The 22222-nt window shown below is 51.1% G+C and overlaps 9 protein-coding genes across 16 annotated transcripts; 3 read left to right on the top strand and 6 right to left on the bottom strand.

Annotated features, from left to right (window-relative positions):
- Nucleotides 1-17: 17 nt before the first annotated feature.
- Nucleotides 18-2200, bottom strand: PPTG_13582 (2-isopropylmalate synthase). The gene has a single exon (XM_008909358.1). It carries the CDS (start codon nucleotides 1986-1988, stop codon nucleotides 258-260), a length of 1731 nt encoding a protein of 576 aa, XP_008907606.1. The 5' UTR covers nucleotides 1989-2200; the 3' UTR covers nucleotides 18-257.
- On the top strand, nucleotides 439-5094 carry PPTG_13581 (hypothetical protein). The gene has a single exon (XM_008909357.1). The coding sequence runs from the start codon at nucleotides 2992-2994 to the stop codon at nucleotides 4954-4956; it is 1965 nt and encodes a 654-aa protein (XP_008907605.1). The 5' UTR covers nucleotides 439-2991; the 3' UTR covers nucleotides 4957-5094.
- Nucleotides 5095-5133: 39 nt separating this feature from the next.
- Nucleotides 5134-6069, top strand: PPTG_13580 (hypothetical protein). Of its 3 annotated transcripts, XM_008909354.1 has the most exons (5): nucleotides 5134-5301; nucleotides 5365-5412; nucleotides 5483-5533; nucleotides 5629-5778; nucleotides 5856-6069. In XM_008909354.1, the coding sequence occupies exons 1-5, from the start codon at nucleotides 5176-5178 to the stop codon at nucleotides 6012-6014; spliced, it is 534 nt and encodes a 177-aa protein (XP_008907602.1). In that variant the 5' UTR covers nucleotides 5134-5175; the 3' UTR covers nucleotides 6015-6069. The 3 variants fall into 3 exon arrangements, with proteins under 3 accessions (XP_008907602.1, XP_008907604.1, XP_008907603.1); XM_008909356.1 differs by having other exon boundaries at nucleotides 5629-6069; XM_008909355.1 differs by having other exon boundaries at nucleotides 5365-5533.
- A 4-nt stretch (nucleotides 6070-6073) lies between these two features.
- PPTG_13579 (hypothetical protein) lies at nucleotides 6074-12920 on the top strand. Of its 6 annotated transcripts, none has more exons than XM_008909349.1 (5): nucleotides 6074-7438; nucleotides 7505-7734; nucleotides 7805-8751; nucleotides 8834-12210; nucleotides 12288-12920. In XM_008909349.1, the coding sequence occupies exons 1-5, from the start codon at nucleotides 6327-6329 to the stop codon at nucleotides 12322-12324; spliced, it is 5703 nt and encodes a 1900-aa protein (XP_008907597.1). In that variant the 5' UTR covers nucleotides 6074-6326; the 3' UTR covers nucleotides 12325-12920. The 6 variants fall into 6 exon arrangements, with proteins under 6 accessions (XP_008907597.1, XP_008907596.1, XP_008907599.1 ...); XM_008909348.1 differs by having other exon boundaries at nucleotides 7802-8751; XM_008909351.1 differs by having other exon boundaries at nucleotides 8834-12920.
- PPTG_13578 (hypothetical protein) lies at nucleotides 12565-14967 on the bottom strand. The gene has a single exon (XM_008909347.1). The coding sequence runs from the start codon at nucleotides 14910-14912 to the stop codon at nucleotides 12840-12842; it is 2073 nt and encodes a 690-aa protein (XP_008907595.1). The 5' UTR covers nucleotides 14913-14967; the 3' UTR covers nucleotides 12565-12839.
- An 8-nt stretch (nucleotides 14968-14975) lies between these two features.
- PPTG_13577 (hypothetical protein) lies at nucleotides 14976-16170 on the bottom strand. Its single transcript, XM_008909346.1, has one exon. It carries the CDS (start codon nucleotides 16157-16159, stop codon nucleotides 15005-15007), a length of 1155 nt encoding a protein of 384 aa, XP_008907594.1. The 5' UTR covers nucleotides 16160-16170; the 3' UTR covers nucleotides 14976-15004.
- A 103-nt stretch (nucleotides 16171-16273) lies between these two features.
- PPTG_13576 (hypothetical protein) lies at nucleotides 16274-17518 on the bottom strand (the record flags this gene model as incomplete). The annotated part of the gene is made up of 6 exons (XM_008909345.1): nucleotides 16274-16312; nucleotides 16388-16426; nucleotides 16490-16669; nucleotides 16734-16937; nucleotides 17007-17156; nucleotides 17222-17518. The coding sequence occupies 6 exons, from the start codon at nucleotides 17516-17518 to the stop codon at nucleotides 16274-16276; spliced, it is 909 nt and encodes a 302-aa protein (XP_008907593.1).
- A 118-nt stretch (nucleotides 17519-17636) lies between these two features.
- PPTG_23244 (hypothetical protein) lies at nucleotides 17637-20133 on the bottom strand. The gene has a single exon (XM_008909344.1). It carries the CDS (start codon nucleotides 20103-20105, stop codon nucleotides 17697-17699), a length of 2409 nt encoding a protein of 802 aa, XP_008907592.1. The 5' UTR covers nucleotides 20106-20133; the 3' UTR covers nucleotides 17637-17696.
- A 134-nt stretch (nucleotides 20134-20267) lies between these two features.
- On the bottom strand, nucleotides 20268-20661 carry PPTG_23243 (hypothetical protein; the record flags this gene model as incomplete). Its single annotated transcript, XM_008909343.1, has 3 exons — nucleotides 20268-20320; nucleotides 20397-20415; nucleotides 20458-20661. 3 exons carry the CDS (start codon nucleotides 20659-20661, stop codon nucleotides 20268-20270), a joined length of 276 nt encoding a protein of 91 aa, XP_008907591.1.
- Between the last annotated feature and the right edge of the window lie 1561 nt (nucleotides 20662-22222).

Here is a 22222-nt window from a genome sequence, read left to right as displayed (position 1 = left end):
TAGGTACAAAAGGCAAGTTAGTAGAGACATTCGCTCCAGTTCGCATCGTATCGCGAGCCTGGGCGCTATATTTTTGCTGTTCATTCTGCTGGCGTAATGCTCTTCACACCGATTAGATAATACATACGCACGGCACACTCGTCATCGCAATCGAGTACCTTCTCGCTTGGTATCATTCGTCGACGATAATTCCTTGCTCGGATCCGCAATCGCTTGAGGCGAGGTCCTTGTTACTTGGATGTTGTATTCTCGTAATCTTAGGCGTCCACCCGAGCTTCGGCAACAGCACGTGCCTGCGACGCCATCATACGGTTAACGGCGTTCACATAGGCCGTAGCAGAGGCAACTAGGATATCCGTGTTAGCACCGTGGCCGACGAATTGACGGTCACGCGTGAGACCCGTCTGCGCGTTGACGTGCTTCTCATCATCAGTCTTCTCCTCCTCTTCCTTGTCCTCCTGCACCCGCACGGTCACCTCACCCAGCGCGTACGTGCCATCCGTGACACTCTCAACAGAGAAGTCGTTGAGCTTGATGCTCTCCATGCCCGTGGCGCGCTTGATGGCCACGTAGACAGCGTCAATCGGACCGGTACCCATAGCGGCCTCACTCACCTCCTGGCCGTCCTTGTGGGCGAGTGTGACAGTAGCCGTTGGCTTCACGAGGTTGCCTGCAGTGACGTGCACGGACTGCAGCGTCCAGAAAGTCTCGGGCTTGAACAGTTCATCCGACACAATCGCCTCCATGTCGGCGTCCGTGACCGTCTTCTTCTCATCAGCCAAGACTTTAAACTTCTCGACGTAGTAGTCGAGTTCCTCCGGGGTGAGGTCGGTGTAGCCGAGCTGCTGCAGACGTTTGCTGTACGCGTGACGGCCCGAGTGCTTGCCAAGCACCATCTTGTTCTCGCTCAGACCAACGGATTCCGGCAGCATGATCTCGTACGTGGCCTGGTGCTTCAGCACACCATCCTGGTGGATACCGGACTCGTGAGCGAAGGCGTTCGATCCCACAATGGCCTTGTTGGGCTGGATGGACATACCAGTGTAGTGGCTCACCATACGACTGCAACGCGTGATCTGCGTCGAGTCCACGGTCGTGTAGACAGGGAAGTGCTGAGGACGGGTCTTCAGGGCCATCACCAGCTCCTCCAGAGCCGTGTTACCGGCACGCTCACCGATACCGTTGATGGTAACTTCAACCTGACGCGCGCCACCCTGCACAGCAGCCAGCGTGTTGGCCGTAGCGAGACCCAGATCATTGTGGCAGTGCGTGGAGAAGACAGCCTTCTCGCTGCCCTCCGTGTTGTCGATCAGGTAGCTGAAAAGCGATCCGTACTCGCCCGGGACCGTGTAGCCGACCGTGTCGGGGATGTTAAGCGTGGTGGCGCCGGCCTTGATGACCTCTGCGAGGACCTCGCACAGGAAGTCGGGGTCACTGCGTCCAGCATCCTCCGTGGAGAATTCGACGTCCGGCGTCAGGCTCTTCGCGAACTTAACGGCGTCCACAGCGCGACGGATGCATTCGTCGCGCGAGATCTTAAGCTTGTACTTAAGGTGGATGTCCGACGTGGCCAGGAACGTGTGGATGCGGTGCTTGGGCGCGTGCTTGACGGCGTCGTAGCAGCGCTGGATGTCCTTCTCCATGGCACGAGCAAGACCACAGATGGTCATGGGCTCGCCCGTAGCGCGATTCGCCGTGATGGGGCCGATCTCCTTGGCAATGGCCGACACGGCGTCGAAGTCGCCGGGAGACGAGATAGGAAAGCCTGCCTCGCAAACGTCCACGCCTAGCGTGCTTAGGGCGCGCGCAATGTCCAACTTTTCCTTGAAGTTAAGCGTAGCACCGGGCGACTGCTCGCCGTCGCGCAGCGTCGTGTCGAAGAGAATGAGGCGGTCCTTGCCGGCCTCGGGGGCGACTGCGTTCGAGAAGGCACGGCGCGCATTAGCTCTGGCCGCGGTGGCCGAGCGCTTAACGATCGTCTGCATCATGCTGAAAACAATGGAGTGGGCAATGGATTGAGAGCGAGAGTGTAGGTCACTTGGGCTAATGAGCTCCTAAAACCAAAATGCGGAATGAGCGGAGCCAGAGCCACGTCCGCGGTTGAAGACGGAGGCGTTTGAGCAATCAGGTCGCCATATCAATGCGCACCACCAGCATCAGCTATTTGGCTGACCAATGGAATTCGCATCTGTTTGGCATTTTGTCCAATCACGACAAGGTGACGTACATGTGGTTTTGTGAAAAAGGGGCCCCATAAAAATCTCCTGGCGGTCTGTGACGAGCGAAGCTGTCCGGTGCTTGCCTTGCATCCCGGCGGTAACCACAAGAACGGCGCGCGGTCAATGTTGTGGACGAAGGAAGGTGGCCGCGTAAACTTCGAGTGCCCGCCTTGAAGAGGCGGCATTCAGTGTCTTTGGTGAAGAGGACAGCAACAAGGCTTTGAATAAGAATTCGCTGGCAAGTTCAACATAAAGGGAACGTTCCTTGTCGCTCGGCAACGTCGCGGTCGCCAAGACGCAAGATCACCAAGGCACTGCCTTAAAAAGTGGACGACGCCATGCGAATTTTCTGCTTGGAGTTGTCGGCAACTTGGCTGTTGGTTCAACCAACAAGGTTGGCAAAGCGGCCGGCGATCAATTCGCCTGCATCAATCCGAATGATTAGACAAATGGCCAATCTCGGAGGTGCTATCCCTCGCTCTACTGCGACCTCCCTCTGCTTTGGAGTGAGGATTCGCGAGATACCTTCAACCTGGCCTTGGGAGGACGAGTAAAAAGCTTCCGCTTTACGCAGTGCGTACTCTGCTTCTACAGAGCGACGGTATCGGCTACTTACACATGAACTGTACCAATGCAATGGTACATGATATGGATCGCGCCCCCCCATTGGATGATTCTTCGAAAGCCGTTACTCCACCCTGCACAATGGCTCGACTTGAAGAGTAATCGCTAGACGGAGCCCGTCAAACTCAAGAGCACAAGTCCCCTGAACATGGCGTCTCGGCCGCTGCACTCCAGCAACGGCACCCGCTCCCCTGTCCGACAGAGCATGGCGCAGCGGTGGCTCAACATTGTTTCGTCAGCGCCTTCCGCTCCGAAGCCGACGCATTTCCCTGGGAAGAGATGGCCCCCTCCGAAAGTTGAAGACCCGCTTCCTGCTCCAGTGATCGCGACGCCAACACCTATTAATACGACGACGACGGAGCCAACGGTGGAAAAGAAAACATCAGTATCAGCTTTTCAGAATGCGCGAGCTGTGTTTGAAGCCAAGAAGTCTATTACTGCTGCTCCGCCACCGCCACCGGCTCGTCATCCTATGACGTTCCCCACCTCACCACCAGCCCCTGTCGTGAAGCAGCATTCTTCCTCTTCGGATTTATCGACCTCTTCATGTAGCACAGCAGATTCCGAAGGCAACCACAAGCTGGAAGAAAGCGTGGAAACTGAGCAGGAGCCGAAGCCCTTGTCACCAGTCCGCGCTATGGTGAAAAGGATGGAAAATGAGTCAGTTGCGGCCACACCTCTTAAGCGACATGCAGTAAAAGCATCAATCCACACAACCAAGTTCGTATCTTCTCCCCCTACTCGAGATGTCCAAGTTGATGCACCACGCGACCCAGCAGCGAATTTGACGACGTCAAAGCAATTGGCACAAAATTCGCCCTACTGCAATGAGATCGACCCGTTCCGTCTTCTTCTACCTGTCGAAGCCGTTCCAACTCTTCCAGATGAGGTTATCCGCGTTTACGACAGTGCTGCAGTCGATATGGAGAAGAACATCAAGAAGGTGGTAAGGAAGCTGCTCAAGAAAGACAAGGCGCGACTGGAGGAATTTAAGGTCAATTCCCGGTTATTTGGGACCGATTTCATGGATGCGCCTGCATATCTGGATACACTCATCAAGCACTTTGGGTCTATGCGTGCATTGCAATTGGTGCCGTGTTTGCTGAGCGTCCAACCAAGCATGGTGAAATGTAATGCTCTACTTCTTGCCGCCGAAAACTACTTGCTACGAAACGAAGATGCACTGGAGCGTGAGATCCACAGTTTGCGAGCATCAACCTCTCTGACGATCGCTATGACTACTGCAGCTACTACTGATAACGAGGTGACAACCTCGATTATTGAACCGGCTGCATCAAAGGCGTCTCCTGCTGGAGCCTCATCTAAAGCACTTTCCGCGGGTTTTTCTAGTGAGGCTCTTCAGGTCAACGACATGGACCATACCGCCGGTACCAGAGCTCAGAACCACTTCGGTAGTCCTGCTGGTGGTAACACTATCTTCAAGAGTACTTCTACACTTATCCAACCACCCGTTCCTGAAGTCGTATCAGTTCCAACGGCCATATCGGTGCAAAACGAACCAGCCACAATACTCACAGAAGAAACGACTGCGACCAACAAGGAGATGAAGTTTGCAGAGCCCATGCCGGAACCCCAAGTGCTGCCACCACCCGCAACGCCGCCTCCACTGATAAATATCACTGTGAGTACTCCATACCAGACGCCAGTGACAACTCCAACAGTATCGAAATTCGTTCCTACCCCAGTTGTGAAGAATCGCGCTGATTCTGACACCACAAGTGAGAACGAAGAGGAATTCCATGCTGAAAACTTATTCGGGGAGACCATCACGCCTAAGTGCTCGCCTCCAAAGCAGCAGCCAAAACTGAAGAACAGTCATTTGGATGTCCCTACTACCCCAGCCTCCCCTGCATCGTCGGTGCACAGCTTCGACGAAGCGGAGAGTTTGTTTGGCGAGCGTTTGTCCTCCTCGTCACGTACCAGCCCGGGCCGACGAAAAACTGTCACGTGGGGAGAGACCCGAACGGTCGAAGTACCTGCTGATAAGGCCTCTCCAGTGAAGACAAAGAAGAAACCTGCACCGCTACTCTTCGGCCTCGCCACTGCAGCCGCCTTCGATTCGGACTCGGACGACTCAGACTCTAGCGATTGATGTCTCTTCAAGGACTGTCATGTGTAAAGTGGAACCTGCGTTTCCGTCGAATATAAGAGCTGTTGTTGTTTTGTCTTCTACTTGTTGCCTTAAAAACTGAAAAAAAAATATGGATGTACAAGTTGAAGTGAAATAACCATGACATAAGGTAGTTTACAATATGCTTTCTAACAGTATTGCGACCTACTTCTTTACAATCACTCGACAATTGCAACAAGGATGTCATCGCCCCTGCTTCAGCCGCGGCAGCGACCGAGCAGCGGTGCGATCCTGCAAGGCGACTTCCGCGTGGAAGTAATGGGCAGCCAGGAGTCTCTCGATCTGGACTGCGGCAAGTTCTACACGGTAAGGACGTTCCATCTTACCATTCAAGACAGACATCATAGCTCACTTAAACTATACCTGCAGGAATATATTTTGCGCTGCTCGTGGATTGAGCAAAATGGAACTCCAGAGGTCAATTCGATGCATATTTAATGCTGAAGTTTGGTGGCATATAGCTCATGTTGCACGATGGAGTACGCAGATTTGGGACGTCGTCCGCCGCTATCGCGAGTTTTGTGCGATTGACATATTGGTGAGCCCAGAGGAGCCATTTGCGACTAGAATTGAACAGTGTGTTCACAGGGCATGAACTAACTTAGTGTACTGGGATGTCTATTGGGATATAAGCTACGTGAGAAGTATCCATCGCGGGCGCCGATGTTCCCGTATCTGCCAAGCAAGAAGTACATCGGCTCGTCACTGTCGGCAGACTTTGTGGACAAGCGGCAGCGCGACCTCGGGTACTACATGATGTCCATTCTACACAGCTGCCCATTGGTACGGACAAACTCTTAACTTGTATGCTGCGTCTGTTGATCCCCGCAATAACTGATCTAATCCTTCGCTGCTGGTAGCTTGTCCAAGACGAGATCATCGATTCGTTCCTGGACATCAAGCGGCACATTCTGGAGCGTGCACGCGACGAAAGCAGCGAGAGGCGTTCAGCTTCCACCCCCACACACACGACAACGAGCAGCAATGGAGGCTTGAGCCCCATGCGGCTCCAACTTTAGTTCAAAGTCAATCTCAAAATAAACAACCATCGATCGATCTCAGTCTATTCTCAGTTTCGCACTAGAGAAGACACTGCCTACAAACTTCCATATTAACCTTCAACACCCGTCTAATCCGATTATGACCATCACTCTGCGCGAAGATTTCGTGGCTGCACGCGCACAGAGCGAGCTCCGGACCGGCCTAAACGTGGCGCGACGAGAGTAAGTTCGGGTGGGTTCGTTACCAGAGTAAACGCGAGTGCACAGGCGCCTCAAGTCCCCGCGTCAGACCCAAGACGTGACCCCTAAGAAGGCGGAAAGCGCGCGAAGATGGCGCTCGCGGACATCATGTCGGTCGAGATGAGCGCTAAGTACATGGACTCCAGCAGTTCGTCGAGCCTTTCGTCTGACTCGGACGACGTATCGTCGTCGTCAAGCTCATCGGCGATCTCCTCGTCCTCCTCCGACTCGGAGTCAGACTCGGACGCGCCACGAGCCTCTGTGAAGAAGAAAACGGGCCCTAGAGCACGCCCAGGCAAGCGAGTGGACGTGGCTCTCTCGGACTACGGGGACGATTCAGACTTGGACAGTGCCACTAGCGGTGGTAGGAAGAAAACGAAGAAGAAAGCGAAACCTGCGGCTCCGAGAAGATCTCCCACCAAGAAGAAGAAGGTTGAGAAACTCGCACCGATAGCAGTGCCTCCGAGCCTCCCACCGCCTCCTCCTCCGCCTCCGCTGCCGCCTCCTACGGCTCCAGACGATTCTTCCAGTAACAGCTCATTAAGTGACAGTTCTAGCTCGGACTCATCCGACTTGTCAGACTCAGAAACGCCGGCTCCTCCACCACCTCCACCTACTAGTAATGCTGCTATAGCACCTGTGGCACCTGCTTCGACAAGGCCGAAGCGGAAAGCTACAACGAAGAAGAACGTGTCTGAGAATCCGTCGTCATTAAAGGTTACTCTGAAGCTCCCGCCAGGGTTTATTGCGAATAGTCGTGGAGCTTCTACGTTGAACTCGAGCAAAAAGCCCTCGTTCCAGGTGACAGATTCAAAAGCCACGGCGCGAATTGGATCATCCACAGCTAGGAAAGCAAAACCCGTTGCAGGTTCTAGATCTACGAAGAAAAAGCAGTCCGCAGGTCGCTCACAAGGTGCGACTGCTGCAGTACCGATACCCCAAGCGAATGGGGCGTTGCCCGCTGCACCGACCAACCCTGTTGGCCCACCTGTGTTGCCCAAGTTAATTCCAACAGGGCCTACTGTCCCTGCTGGAGAGATTCGCGGTGCAAGAGAGTTGTCATTAGTGGACCCTGCTCTAGCTGGCGATCATCCCGAAGAAACGATCGAGTCCAACATTCCGGCTCATTTTAATGACCCGTACGCTCATGGTGGTGATATCCTGCGCCTTTTGGACATGTTTTTCTTCTGCGACGAAAATGGGTACGTCACCACACAATTTGGCTTGAAGGTGGACTGATATTTACTTGGTATGTTGTCTGGTTGCAGCAAAGCAATTAGTCTCGAGATTCTGGATCGACCAAAAGACCAGCGTCCAAAAATTATGGGCTTTGGAACAGTCGTAGAGCATTTACCACTGGCTGAGCGTCCTCTCCCAATCAAACCAATTCTCGCGTCTCCGGCATTTCCTTCACGCTCTAAGAAGCGTCCGCGAGCTGATTCTTCTTCATCCACTCCTGCAAAATCTCCTGCTTCGAAGTCGCGAGCCAGGCCGAAAGGTAATCGGGTAGTTCTGGCTTCGTGTTCAATATTTTGCTCGTATCTGACGTGCATGGTACGCTCTAGCAGCTAGCGGCTCAAATGACACTAAACGGGCGAAGGTTGACGATGAGAGAATTGATCAAGGCGATGGCGAATTCGAAGAAAAGGAGGGCGAGACCTCATGCTCCAGAGAAAGTGATATTTTCCAGCGGTCGAATGTGTACCGTTTCCCCAGTCCGTTTTATCCAAGTCACCTGACTCAAATGGATGGACAATCTGATTCAGACAGTGGAGGTAGTGATCTAACCTCAGACGATGAAGATATGCGCTCAGGCAAAAGTGGATCTGGTGCTGCTTCAGACAACGATAGTGAGCTCCTCTCCTCCGCCTCTAGTAGCTCAAGTGGGAGTGGTAGTGACTCCGGCAATTCTTCGTCTTCGGGCGGTAGTGATGCAGAAAACGGTGAGAGAATGACTCCAGCAAGTTGGCGCCCATCTACAAAGACCGCGACGGCCGTTAATTCGGAACACCCAACCCAACGGGCTGCCGAATCTAAACGACCTGCTGCAGAGAGAGAACAAAGGAGACCGAGTGCCCGAGTCGATTCGAGAAATGCTGGTTTGCCTTCGGACGTTGTCGAACTTATGCGGACTGACCATGCTGTTGAAGTCAATGCGAAGGGAACTCCCGACGAGCTGAACTTGATGGAATGCGGTTTCCGTCATCCTGATACTTACCCACGCACTCGTGTTTGGCTTCCGGAAATCACGGATTGGTGCCTCGATTACGCAGAGGGAGATCCTACGTTGTGGGTTATCACACCTCATGCATGGTACAAGATTGCGGGACCGTTATCCGGGCTGCTGCCACACGCGTCGTATCGTGAGACTTTCAAGCACGTTCGGTATCTGTTTGAAGCTAGCTACCTTGTAGCGTACGTCCTCAAGGAGTGGCTGCCCATCAACAAGAAGGTGTCATATCGGGCCACTCTTCAGCAGATTATTGAGCTGTCTCTTCTAGGGAGATATCGCGCGGTAGGATTGCTGTGATGTGGAGTGAGTGTGGGTCTTGTTTTATTATCTAATGCTTGTGCTATTGAATGATGTGTCTTTGTAGTCTGGCTGGTTTCTCGTGAAGAACTACCCATTCATCCGGGCTCAGATATCTAACCTGTTCCCTGATAAGGACACCTATCTGGAGTCGATGTTTTTCAAACAGCTCCACCGCCTGCACGAAAATTACACTCTACGTGAGGCGAGGCACCAAAAGGAGATGGCCGAACGGGAAGTCCGTCGTGCGAAACGAGAGAATGAGCGTCTTCAAAAGAGGCAACGGGTTGAGGATGAGCGTCAACGGCTGAAGGATGAACGAGAAGAAGAGCGGAAACTAAAAGAGGAAGAGCTGAAATATCCTGTGGAAGACTTGCGCCTGCTGGAAGGAGATGCGGTAAACTCTAACAGCCTACCGTTGAATTGCTCAGACTTGAAGGGCGTCAAAGGACCACTGCTTGGCGAGCTCATCATGGCGTGGCAAACGATCTGCACCTTTAAGGGTTTTGTTGGACTTGAGATGATTTCATTGGAGGCTCTCGTCGAGTGTATCACGGCTCGCTGTGACGAAGGGACCGACGTTGGTTTGACCAGAATCTTCATGGCGTTTTTACGCGTTATTTTAGCTGAAAAATCGTTCATGTCGCCGCTGGATGATCTGGTTGTTGAAGGCAACATTAAGGTGTCGGATTTGTTTGTGAACAGCGAGAGAACCTATGGAATTTGCGAACGTGCCAATGGCGACATGCTGAATGCAGTAACTTGGCAAGAGATTCTCCGCCAGTTGATGGCTAAGGATCTTGGAATCGACCCGTCCCTTGGTCGCGTGGAACCGTTGGTGGGCTGTGAGATTGTTCGACAGACGCTGTACATGCAGAACAACTCAGGCCCCTTTAATGCCCCTGTTGATACGTCGTTAAAGGGTCTGGAAGATTACGCGCAAGTGATTAAGAATCCGATGGACCTGGGCACTATCAAGAAGAAGATCGATTCGGGAGGTTACGAGGGACCTGATGGATACGAGAAGTTTGCTGAGGATATTCGTTTGGTGTGGGATAACGCTGTACTATACAATGGTGAAGAATCAGACGTGGGTCGCGCTGCTTTAGCCTTGTCGGATGTGTTTGAGCAAGACTACGAGCGGTTTGTGGTTGGACGGGTTCGAGCGAACCAAAGTCGTATTGAAGGTTGCGAAAAGGCTAAACAAACGCTGCAAGATCCGTTCGCCGGAGAGCTTCAGTCCTTTCAATACGCCGATGTTGTGTATGGATTATACTGCTCGGAGTTCCACGAGCTCCCAACCGCGTACAAGATTGGTGCTCTCTCGTGGATTTGCTCGGAGTTCTTGACACTATCTAGTATTCGCACCTACATGGCATCTCAGGTAGATCAGGAGATGTTAATTTACAAGAATTACAGAAAGCGCGCCGCCGATTTGGATTCCCGGAGAAAGCACTCGGACAAAATGCGACGCGAAAGAGAGAATGCCTTTAGAAGGGATTGTGCTAACCAAGGTATCCATCCCAACTCGCACAACGTTTTCTCGGAGGGCATTAAGCGGCGACATGAGTTCATCGGCAAGTTTTTCGAAGACCTGCAGGCGGAGAAACTCGAGGATGAGAAGAACTTGGAGCAAGAAAAAAAGGCGCAGGCGGAGGAAATGGCCAGTGAGCTGAGCTCGGTTGTCATTCGCGAGTCTCCTATCGGAAGAGACAGATACCACAACTCGTATTTCATGTTCAAGCACGATACAAAGCCTAGGTTGTTTATTGAGCGTGGAGACTCTGGAGACTTTGTGGTTTGCAAGACTGCAGCTGACATTACGACAATCTTGGAATGGTTGAACCCGAAGGGTGTGCGAGAACTGGATTTGTTAACCAAGCTGCAGGAGGTAAAAGACAAGCTGCTTAGTAACTTCGAGGAAGAAGACAAGCAAGACGACGATGCTGCACCAGGCATTGTGTGGAATACCAAGGGTGGCATCGAGCTTCAAATGTTCCCTCTTCCTGGTGGTGCGATAAAGAGTGATGTTATGACTATCACGGACGAAGACAGGGTCATCAAGTCGCAAAATATCGCTCGTAAAATGCTGTTGTGCCTGAAGCAACATCTCGAAAATGCGAACACGTTGTCTGCTTCATGGGACGGTGCCCACACATGGAATGCTCGCGTGGAAGCAGCAAAGTCGTTTAAAGACGAGCTTGATTTGTTCTCTGAATTGGAGAACGCAGCAGTGGCGGCTTTAAATTCTGGAGTGGAGACAATCCGACCTTCATGGCAGCGAAAGCGACACGAGTGGCGGCTGGCATTGGAGGGCTCTTGTACATACGCTCAGCTGGTGTTTTTGCTGCATTTGCTGCTAGAAGAGTTCCTCAACGTCGAAGCTTTTATGGACCTGCACATTCGCTTGGATCGACGGGAATGGCTCAAGTTGCGACCTAAGGAGACCCGGAATTTTATTCCTGAGGTCGGAAAGACCGTCGTATACTTCGGAGATGGTCACGCTCTAGCGTTGAAAGAAGATGAGAAGTCGAAGAGAAAACGTTTCACGCAGAAAAGTGATACTCCTGTCCGTAAGGCGAGTGTGATCTGCACAGTGGAGAAAGTATCGTATCATCACGGCGGAGGAGACCCGTATGCGCTGGCAGTGTTGAAGCCGATTTCGGACATGGCAAACCACGAATGCATTCGCGAGCCGGGAACTCTTTTTTGCCCTCTACCCTCGCGAGACCAGAGACTCGCGAGAGTCTTTTTGCGAGTTTTGGCTAAGCTGAAGATGCTAGCCGATGCTGGTCCGTTCCTGGAACCAGTGTCAGATCGGGAGTTCCCACAATACAAAGAGATCATCTTGCAACCCATGGATCTCGGGAAAATGACCACGAAGGCAAGCACGCTGGAGTACAAGAATGCAGCAGAGTTTATGACCGACTTGAGACTCATGCGTGACAACTGCCAGCTCTTTTGCGAAGGTCGCTTCCCGACTTTGCCTCCCTTGGCTCACAATTTGGTATATGTCGCGGACGGACAAATGAAGAAGTGGGCCAAAGAGATTAGAGCATGCGAGGACGTTTCGGGTGAGTTGAAGACGGACAGTTTGTCACCAGAGAAGAAGGGCACCTCCAAGCAAGATGAATCCGAGCCTGAGAAATCGACACATACAAAGTTGCCGATTCAGTCAATTGTGACCATCCTGCGCCTCGAAAACCGCTTGCCGGAGTATGTTGTGGACATCAGTCGATATTCGTGGGCAGTGAATCGTACGTGGCGTTGTGGTGAGAAGTTCCGTATGCTCTTCCGCAACCCTCAAGGACAGCCAGGTGAGTACTACGGAGGCGTGACTGCAGGGTCCTTACCCTTTGATGAGCATGGCATGCTACCTTGGGAGTCGCTACGCATTACGTGGGATGAAGATGATGGATCGGATGACAACCGCATTAACCCTTGGTACGTATGCAGTTGATTGGATGAGAGTACTGCTGGGCTGTCGTCTCACTCAATCGGATGTCTCGTACTTGAAACAGGGAGGCGGAATTTCCTCGAGGTGGAAATCGGGCGTAGATAGAGATTAGTGTTCCAAGACCCCCGATGCACATGACGAAAGGTTCGCATGTTTCAACACCTCAGTGATTCGGTTTGTGGTCATTGCTGGAAAAATGAATATGATGATTGAGCCAAGGCTAACCTGGTGGCGGCGTGCTTTTCTGTTCGCGGTGTCCATGAATCAAACGCACGAATATTGTTTGATGTTGAACAGATGAAACATGCAGCAACACTTAACTCCGCTCGCTTCGAGATATTCCCGAGAAGGCGGAGGTTATCATAGCGAACATGAGGACAAGAATAATCCAAACTGCCATAAGGATGACCAAAGTCTAAGTTACGAAGTATCCTTACCCAAGATCGAGATGCTAGCTCGACATACAGGGATTTCCTAAATCTGGGAGCTCTGCTAGAGGGGACCTAAAGTACTACTTACTAGCCATAGGTTCGAGGAGCATGGATGCTGCTGGTGTTTTAACCTGGTGTCTTGAGGCGACAACGTAGTGGTAGGTAAGAGCGGCAGGATCGGGCCTCTATTTCTTGTTCTGTTTCTTTTTGCTTTTCTTCTTCTTCTTGGGTGTACTTGCTCCGTTGGATGTACCAGACTTCTTCCCTATTGACCCATTCGCAGCAAGTTCAGCTTCCTCGGCTGCGATCAAAGCTGCCGCGGCAGCATCCTCCGGTTTAGCAGTAAACTCGTCGTCGGTGCTGTCTGCCTCATCCGCGTCGTGATTAGCGCTGCCGTTCAGATGGTGCGTATTCCTCTTGCCTTTTTTCTTTTTCTTGCGCTTCTTGTTACCCTCAGGTGCGTCGTCTTCGGGCCATGCAACGTCGTCCACGAAACCTAGAGAACGGGCAAACTCTGATCCATGGTCGATACCTGTCTGCTCTTCGGTCAGCATCTGCCATGAATCCTTCTGATAACCCGGTCGAATAGCCTGAGGCACCGTGAAACCCAGGCCGTTAACACACAGTAGACTGGTCTGGTCGCGCAATTCCTGCTCAAATCCACGCCATGTCGTGTGTGACTGCAAGAAGTTTCGCAAGAACGCCTCAGGTGACTGCGAAGCTGCCTGCAGACGAATAGCATTGCAAATCTGCAAAATGTACCCCTTATTGCTGGTAGTGTCACCGTCCGCACGGTAGTGCTCCACCAACAGCGTTACCAACTTAAGCTTTTTTACAAGTACCTCCAATGCTTGTTGGTTATCCGTGCGCAGCGCGATAAACACGAGTTGATAGAAAGCTGCATGGTACAGATTGTTGTGAGAATACTCAAAGAACCACGTGACCAACACACGCCACACGTTCGCATCGAAATGTTCACTCATCAAACTCGGGTTGTGCGCCATAATCTCCACAAGAGCCTCGACCAGTGTCAGTCGTAATTCCGTAAACGGGACCTTCACTACGTAAGCAGTGTGTCGAACTGCAGTCTCCGGTAGTGGCTTTCCAGACTCTTCGTCGGGCATCTCAATATTCTGCTGGCTCACGTATTTTTGAATAAGGTATTTCAACACCTCACCAAGATGCTGTTCCACAAGCTCGTAAATCTTTTGACGCAGCGGACCCAACTGGTTAGGCACAAGGTTCACAATTGTAGCACCGAAGGACTGGTACGGACTGGTGGGCGGGCCCTGCACCTTCTCCAACGTACTCTTCTGTAGCAAGCGGAAGACACACTTCATCGCAGCAGTGCGTTGACCCACACTCCTTTGCGGGGTCAAATTCTTGTTGTCTTCAGGCTCCACAGCAGCACAGATCAATCCCTCGAGCAATTCGGGGCAATATGCTGCAGGTTGCAACAATAATTGTCCATTTTCATCAGCTGCAAGGCGGTCCAGTAGCTCTACAAACACATCGGCAGCCCCAATGGTGTGGGTTTCTCCATACTCCGTACTACACACGTGGTTGGCCAGCACGAGCAGCATCTTCCATTCTGCCAGTGCACGGAAGAACGCCCACTTCTTCGGTGGCGTCGAGGCGTAGAACCTCATAACTGCCGCGCTGTGTGGCTTACATACCAGCGTCAGGAACAACTCGGCCACGGGCGCATGCTCCAGATAGGGAATCATGGCACCCATGTACCTCTGCACGGTCTTGGCATCTTTACCGAGCACATCGTACACGTCATCCAGATAGAAGCGCAGCAGGTGGTCGATGACCCGACAGGCGTGACGTAAGTTGCCCTGGGCGTCGCTCTGAAACGCTTGGAACAGACAGCGCGTCAGCAACTTGCTCTTGTCCCCGAGGAACGTGAGCAGCGCGTCTGCTGTGTCGTCGTTCGTCAGCAGCATCGTGGCGCGATAGGACGTCAATAGCTCGGGTGTCACATTTTCCTTCGTCTCATCTTCGCGGCGTGCTGCAGCGTCCTCAGCAGTCGCGAGTTTATTGGCGTCGGGACCATCGGGCAGCTGGGAGCTTGAAACCGGTGCGCGTGTGACGAAGCTGATGAAGCGGGCGAGAGTCGCGTCGTTGCTCAGCGCTGAGACCAGCGGGGCCGACACCGTCGGGTTCTCCTCGGCCAATACGTTACGGAGCAATTCGTCCGGGGACGACGGAGCAGACGCCGCTGAGTCGCGGCGAGACACCGTCACTTCGGTCATAGCTACAGGTTACTCGGGGGGTTATGCCGACGACTATCAGTGGCTCGTAGGGACGACAGAAACGTGGTGTAATAGTGGTGTGTAGAATAATCTCAATTAGGTTCGACACTTGCTAACTCTACTAGGGCACGACCCTCGTCTTCAACTTGATCCGTACGTTCTTGCTGTTGTGTCTGCATGGTTTCAAGGTGTTTCTGTTGATGACGTCGAAAATCCTCGAGTTTCTGCTTCGCTTGAGTGTAGAATGGGTACGCGGACGCTGGTTTTGAGCGATCGGGTAGTTTGTGGAGCACAAGTGCGTAGTGACAGCTTCGGGCGAACGGCGTCCATACGCGGAACCTATCGAGTGCGACGGCGTTGGCCACGTCGAAGATGGCAGGCCATAGTCGGTGTGTTGAGTCCGTGAAGATGAAGTAGCTGCCGACACTGCACTGCGCGAAAAGCGAGCGCAGGAACACGTACTCGCTGTCACGCAGCAGACAGAAGTTCTCCACGCAAACGAACGAGAACAAATGCAGCTGAGTGTCTCTCAGCGACAGACTGACGTGCTTGTTCTCCACAGTACTCAGATCAAGCGTAATATCGCAGTGCTGGAAACTTAGTGAGACGTTGCGTTGACCGAGTTGGTTCAATGTTTGCCCTGCTGCGTCAATCGCGCACTTCCAGCCGGGTTCATTATCATACACGGTGGCATGGAAATACGCATCCCATGCTCGAAAGAACTCGCGCATGAAGACTGTACCAATGGCGTCGTACCCTGGACCTCCTCCATAGAGTGCCATGTTCCAACGCTTGGACTGGTTTACTCGAAACAATTCCGATCGTAGCTCACTGAGTTCTTCCGTCAGCAGCAAATTGGGCAAATTCCCGCAGCGATTGATTTTCTGTTGGATGTACCCGCTGCGAGCATGAGCGTTCTCGAACGAAGGTCGCTGTCCGATGTTTGTAGATAAACAAAGACCTTTCTTGAGCTCCATGGTCTCCTCTACTGCAGCAACAGGCAACATTTTCAGCAGGAGAGGCAGGAATGAATGACACTTGTCGCGCATGAAGGTGGTCCACGCATGTCGAAATGCACGGCTGCGGAGGTTCCAGACAGATTTTCTCGGTTGCACTTCGCTCTTGTCATTGCCACTAAATTGCAACCAAGTGCAGGTGAACAGCCATCGACGGCTTACTGCTCGAAGCTCGCGACGCTCTCGCAAAGATAGAAACGACGCCACCAACACGCCACACTGCGCGTCCATTGCTGCTCAGTTCGAAAATAAAACAGTTGGACTAAATTCGGAAAGAAAAATCCCGAATTTAGTGCAACTGTTTTTTATTATTATTATGTGACATGTGCAAAAAAAAACTTGGATCTATCGCCTCCGACAACAGCTCCGTACTCGCTGGCGGAACTGAAGGACTCGACCGATAGATAAATTAGATCGAATGGAATGAGAAAATATAGTTTGTGTAGTTGCACGACGTACCGTGCGGTTGATTCCGTAGGCGACAGTGTTCATTGCTCCCTGGAATACAGCAAACAGTAAGTATTACGACTTTTGCAACATCTCACGCTTTTCAGTGTATACCTGCAACGGAGTGAAGAAGCTGATTAAATACAGGAGCGGAGCGTCAAGTGTATGATTGGAGACCACTGCTTGGTAGGCGAACGCAAAGACAACCCACACGTTTGGGAGGAAGAAGGCCCAGCTATAGAGCAGAAGTCGATAGTGGATCCGAGTCTCCATACTTGTCGACAAGCTGTCGGTCTACACAACAGAATCGTCAGCGAGTCAAAAACACATACTGATGCGTGATACCAACAGCACTCACCATTAAGTATAGCAGCATCACGTATGTCACGATGTTGTGCAAGAAGGTAAGCACCACTGGAACGTAGAAAATAGCGAGTTGGACGTAGAAGGCTTGTTCGCTCCACTGATCGTCACTCCACGAGCGTATCCAGCACCAAGGTCGTCCACTTTCGCCTATCAGGTCTGTCCCGGCCCAAGACTGCGTATACAGATGAGCCACAGTCTGTCCAGCATGGATCATAAGTTTTAACAAACCACCCAATCTACCAAAACCTCAGCTCAAGCATCTTACGGCAACAGGTATCCCCCACGCAACGAGGTGATATCGATCCTCGTATAATTCTGGCGCTTTGCACTGTCGTGCCAACAGTTGGAAGAGGTGGAAGGCAAAACACCCAGTCCAGAAGCAAGACACGAGCTGAAAGAACACCAGAGAATAACCCTGCAGAGCAAAAAGAAAACTATTAGCAACCTGGTAGCAAGAGTGCAACTTCCTATGGTACAGACCTGAACAATGCATATTCTCGGTGACTGAAAACTTGTCGGGTCTTCAACTTGCTCGGGAATTGGCACGAGAAATACCAGAAGCCACGCACATGCACCACCTGCATCTGCTAAATGCAAGCAGAAGAGTAGCCGTCGTCCACATCTTCGCGACTCTTGAAACGCCAGATAGTGCGCGATCATCATCAGCGCTCCTAGCAGCGATACTACGCTAGATACACCGATCAGCAGCTTCGATGTCGACAGCTCCTGTGCTGCATGGAGCTGCTCGTCCTGCATTGATACACCCGCATCGTTCATCATCCGCAGTTCGCAAAATGAAATTCCGTCGTAAGATATTTGCTGGTTTTGATTCGACCGTTTCAAGACGATCCGAATCCTGAGAGCTTCGATTACAAAAACCATTCAAAAAAATTAAGCAAATAAATTAACAGGAAACAGTGTTTCCGAAACACCCTATTAAACTGTTAAGCAGTTCTCAGTCTGGGGTGAAAGTGATTCCACCGTCCTTTTGGCGCTTGCCACATAAGCATCCGAATAGTTTGACGCATGGCAAGTCGTAATAATACTTTTCCTCCGGGTCGCTCAGCACGCGATAAGCCTCCTTGAGCTTTTCATATTTGTACGGTTCGGTCTCATTATTGAAGCGCTTCACCAATGTGTTGTAGGCCGCGTCGATCTGTTCGCGACTTGCAGTCTTCACCAGTCCCAATTTTGCATACATATCTTTGGCTTTCCACATGCGAATTTCGTAGAATTCAAGTTGCTGGCGCAATGCCTCTAGTATACGGGACCCACACGCATCCCATTCGTACATGTGCCGCTCACAAAATTTCTTTGCTAGAACTTCCACATAATGTACACAGCGCTGACCACCGTGGGGCTCTGTCTCGCAGATCCAGTCGGATTCGGGACGTACGTATTCCAGTGTGTGAGATAAACCAGCATATGTAGCCTGAACGGAAAACAAGGTACGCCTTGGCTGCGTGCGGTTGCACTCGACTCGAGTACTATTGCATACAATCTCGATCAGTGTCGTATTTAAAGGGGCTGTCTGGAATAAATCGTGCTTTTCCATAAAGGCGTACACGACGTCAACCGGTTCTTGGCCTTCCAAGATTTGTACATCGCCGAGCTTTGTGCTAGCAGACTCCCACACTGGGATATTGATCAGCATCGGCTCAGCACGTGTGCAATTTGGACGCTTGCGCGGTTCATTGCACACTTCGATGAGGAACTTTTGTCGTTGGCGTAGCGTCAAATTACGCATCAGACCGTACTCGTAGATTACATCAGTGGAATCTTGACCATCGTAGAACGGTAATCGCTCACGACGGCCATCGGGAAGCGTGTAGATAGCTTCGTACAAAACCCCAACTTCTCGAGTACATTCGAGTCCACTTGCCTTACATACACCATTAACAATGCTCTTCTTCTCTTCCGGGCCCAAATCGTGTTTGTTCCCGAACCTGGCAACCGCATCTGCTGGCTCTTCGTTAGCAAGCACCTCTAAAATCCCAAGTTGTGAGCCATTCTGAGCTGCTACGGGTGCTCTAAACACTACTGGAGCGTAACGTGAACACGTAAGCGTCTCGTTTTCGTCTTCGTCGTCTTCATCCTGGCCAGGTGTTGGCTTTGGTGGATTGCAAAAGCTATCCAGCAACACATCATGGTCGCCGGGTGCTAGATTGTGTTGCTCAGCAAACTGATAAACTACGTCAGCAGGCTCTTGCCCTTCGTATATATTGACGTAGCCTAGAATCTGCCCACTACCATCACTCACTGGCGTAGATCGAAGAAGAGCTTGACCTCGAGTGCACAAAATTCCATCACGACTCCCACAAAGTGCTTGAAACAACGAAATTTGCAAGTCTCGAGTGATGTTGGTCTGTCTTGAAAATCTGTGCACAGCATCCACTAGTTCTTCATCCTCTCGAATTGATAACACACCCACGGTTGTACCGTTCTCCACATTAACAGGAGAAGCGAAGACAATCGGCTTGAGACGCTTACAAGTCACGTACTTGTCTTCACAAACCTTTCTCACCAGATTCTGTCGGAATGGTTTTGCCAGTCCATAATGCAATCCAAAATCGTATACGAGATCTGCTGGTTCTTGGCCTAACGGAATTTGTAAGTTACCAAGTTGACGAGGTGCACCAGTCTCGTCATCTTTCACGACAATACGCTGTGAGTACACTATGGGAAGTTCTCTTAAGCATTGAGAGTCGCCAATAGCTGAGCAGGTCACCCTAAGTAGTTGCTCCATCGCAGGCATCGGCAACTTGTGGTCTTTTACGAACTTGTAGATCTGATCTATCGGCTCCACATCGTCGTAAATATCAAGCTTGCCGATCTGGGTTCCACCGTCTCCAGCGACAGTCTTCGAGTGCATCAAAGCTCTGTACCTTGTGCACGTCACATGAGGCACTGCACACACTGCATTCAATATCGTCGCTCTACCCTCTCGTCCGATACTATGTTGCAATGCAAAGCCAAGAACTGCGTCCGCCGGCTCGACAGCTTCCAGTATCTCCAGTTCTCCTAAGATTCCACCTCCTGGTGCTTGGATCTGCATCGAGTAAACCATCGGGACTTCACGACGGCAAACTACTCGAGGTCGCTGGCAGATCTGCACCAGCATGTTGTATCTCCACTTAAGCGTCTGGCCGTGACGCACTCGAAAAGCTTCCAACGTGTCCACAGGCTCCTGTCCCGAGAGCAATAGGAACTGTCTGTGCTCTGGTGGAGGCTCCAAAGGAAGCTGCACCTCGAGTAGGACTTCCAACGACATACAGGAGACAATGAACAGCAAGAGGAAGAACAGCCATAAGCTGAAGACACGAGTGGAAGACATCAGACGGTGATCGTCGTAATGGCGTGGCATGTCGAGTGCTGGATGGACGCAATAATTGTGAATCAATTAAATTAAGTATTAGCTGGGCGACCTTTCGTTTAGATATACGCCTAAATTGTGCATGTATTGCTGTATTTTCAGTAAGTAAAATAAAAGTGTGAGTTTTATTTTTCTTAGAGCGCATCAAGTTTATCAAATAGTCGGCGGGTCTCGTAACCATGCGAACTTGAAGCTGTAGTCCGCTCCTTTAAATTAAAAAGGATACAGTAATAATTTATTAGCAGACAGCACACTTGATCAAAAGGATGTTCACCCACGCACCAAAATGAACTAGGGAGGACTGCACTACATAAATCACCCATAAAACCAGCTTTGCTTGTACCATTCTCCACTGCGTTTTAAGTACAAATGCCAATTGAGAAACCGGGGAGAAGTGCACAAGACGACGAAGTACTACGTCCAGCACGACAAGAGAGATAAGCTCTAGCAAGGAATACAGGAGCACGTTGATCAGCGTCTGATGTAGTCGATCAGAATCCATGTCCTTAAGTTCTGGATAGTAAATCCGGTTCGGAAGATACGACATTGCCACCAAGTAGATTGCTGTACAAAGTATACAAGGGTGGGTTCGTAAGCACAGAGTCGACGTCAAGTTCGGCAAAATGTGCAAACTCACAATACACGATCGGAACGATGACCTCGGTGTACTCGACAAGGATTGTGCACTCTGTCACGTATAATAACTTGGCGACTTTTTTCCCGTACATTTGCTCCAAAGCCTCCACACTTTGATCAGATATTTCAACAATTAGAGGACGCTTTGGTGGCGGGTGCATGGGAAGAGCTGCAGGAACACCTGCATTTGGAATAATTGGAGTAGTTGAGACTTGGGCTACTTTAATCGTGTTTGAGTTCTTGGCTGGGCCAATTTGATTCGAACGCGAGATGCAGCACAGTAGTGACTGTAGAACTAAGGTGTGCTGTTGCCTAGTAATTTCAGCAACGCGACGACAGGAAGTATTGTGTCGTATAGCAATGTCACTTGCTCGGTGTAGCATAGAATAGTTTTTCAAAGAGTTTTTGGACGTTGGCTGATGATTTTGAGCCGCTTCAGAGCTTCGTGAACCCAATAGATGTCCCATTTCCCTTACTTCACGAACCATTAGGTTTATCTCCCACACTGAAACACCCATGTGAAGGAAGTCGACAGTCATGATTGCAGCCATGGTCAGCTGGGATGACGCATTCTGCATGCAAAAAGAGACAAACAACGCATTGAAGACTTCCACATTGAAGATGATGACTTCCGGCTTCATATCACTTTGTGCTCGCATACAGCGGCTGATAGCATTTTTCGCGGCAACCTTAATCACCTGAAGGAGCAATGAGAATGCAGCTTGAGACTTGGGCCAAGATTGGAGACTCAAGAATCCGTAATTGAAAAATGGATAGATCCCAATCAATGACGTCTGGATAGAGAACACCATTAGCCATTCAATGATATAAGCTTGTACCTCTTTGTTGCCTCGAACGTGCTTCCACCAACTCATTGCAAATGCTGACAGGAACAGTGTCGACCAGACTGGAGCGGTCATTGGCATCGCAAATGGCAAAGGAAACCCAATCATCAAGCACAGCAAATAGCTGTAAGCCAACCCACCGCCGGTTACAACCGCTGACATGAAATAGAGGCGTCGCCATGACATCGGAAGTCTCGCCAGTATTTCCTTAAACTGTATCGCAAAGGAGAGTGTAAAGCTCCCTAGGACTAGAATACTGCGAAGCCAAAACACGACGTTGGAGTTCGCTCCTGCCTCGGGTGCGTTTAACGGCACGGTATCACCCAGGATTACCATGGTGAGGCATGGCAGTGGCGTCAGCAAGAGGATAAGCGAGATTTCGCCAAGGCCAACCGCGCCACTGTAGTCGCGTAGAGCAATTAAGCGGTCGACGGAGTACTGACCCTGAAATTCCACCTGTAGTGACTCCCACGCACCGGCGACCTTCCTACTCAGCTTGTAAAGCATTTTATCGACTCCACGCCGTCTGGATAGCATGCCTGTCGTTTTCCCTCTCAGAGTAGTCGCAAGATGTGAGCTGGGCGATGTGGACACAAAGACGTTGACTTGTACTTTGTACGTTCGCCA

This window comes from Phytophthora parasitica, assembly GCF_000247585.1.
Source record: "Phytophthora parasitica INRA-310 unplaced genomic scaffold supercont2.33, whole genome shotgun sequence".
Lineage (NCBI taxonomy): Eukaryota > Oomycota > Peronosporomycetes > Peronosporales > Peronosporaceae > Phytophthora > Phytophthora nicotianae.
This window is presented reverse-complemented; position numbering and strand designations above follow the sequence as displayed.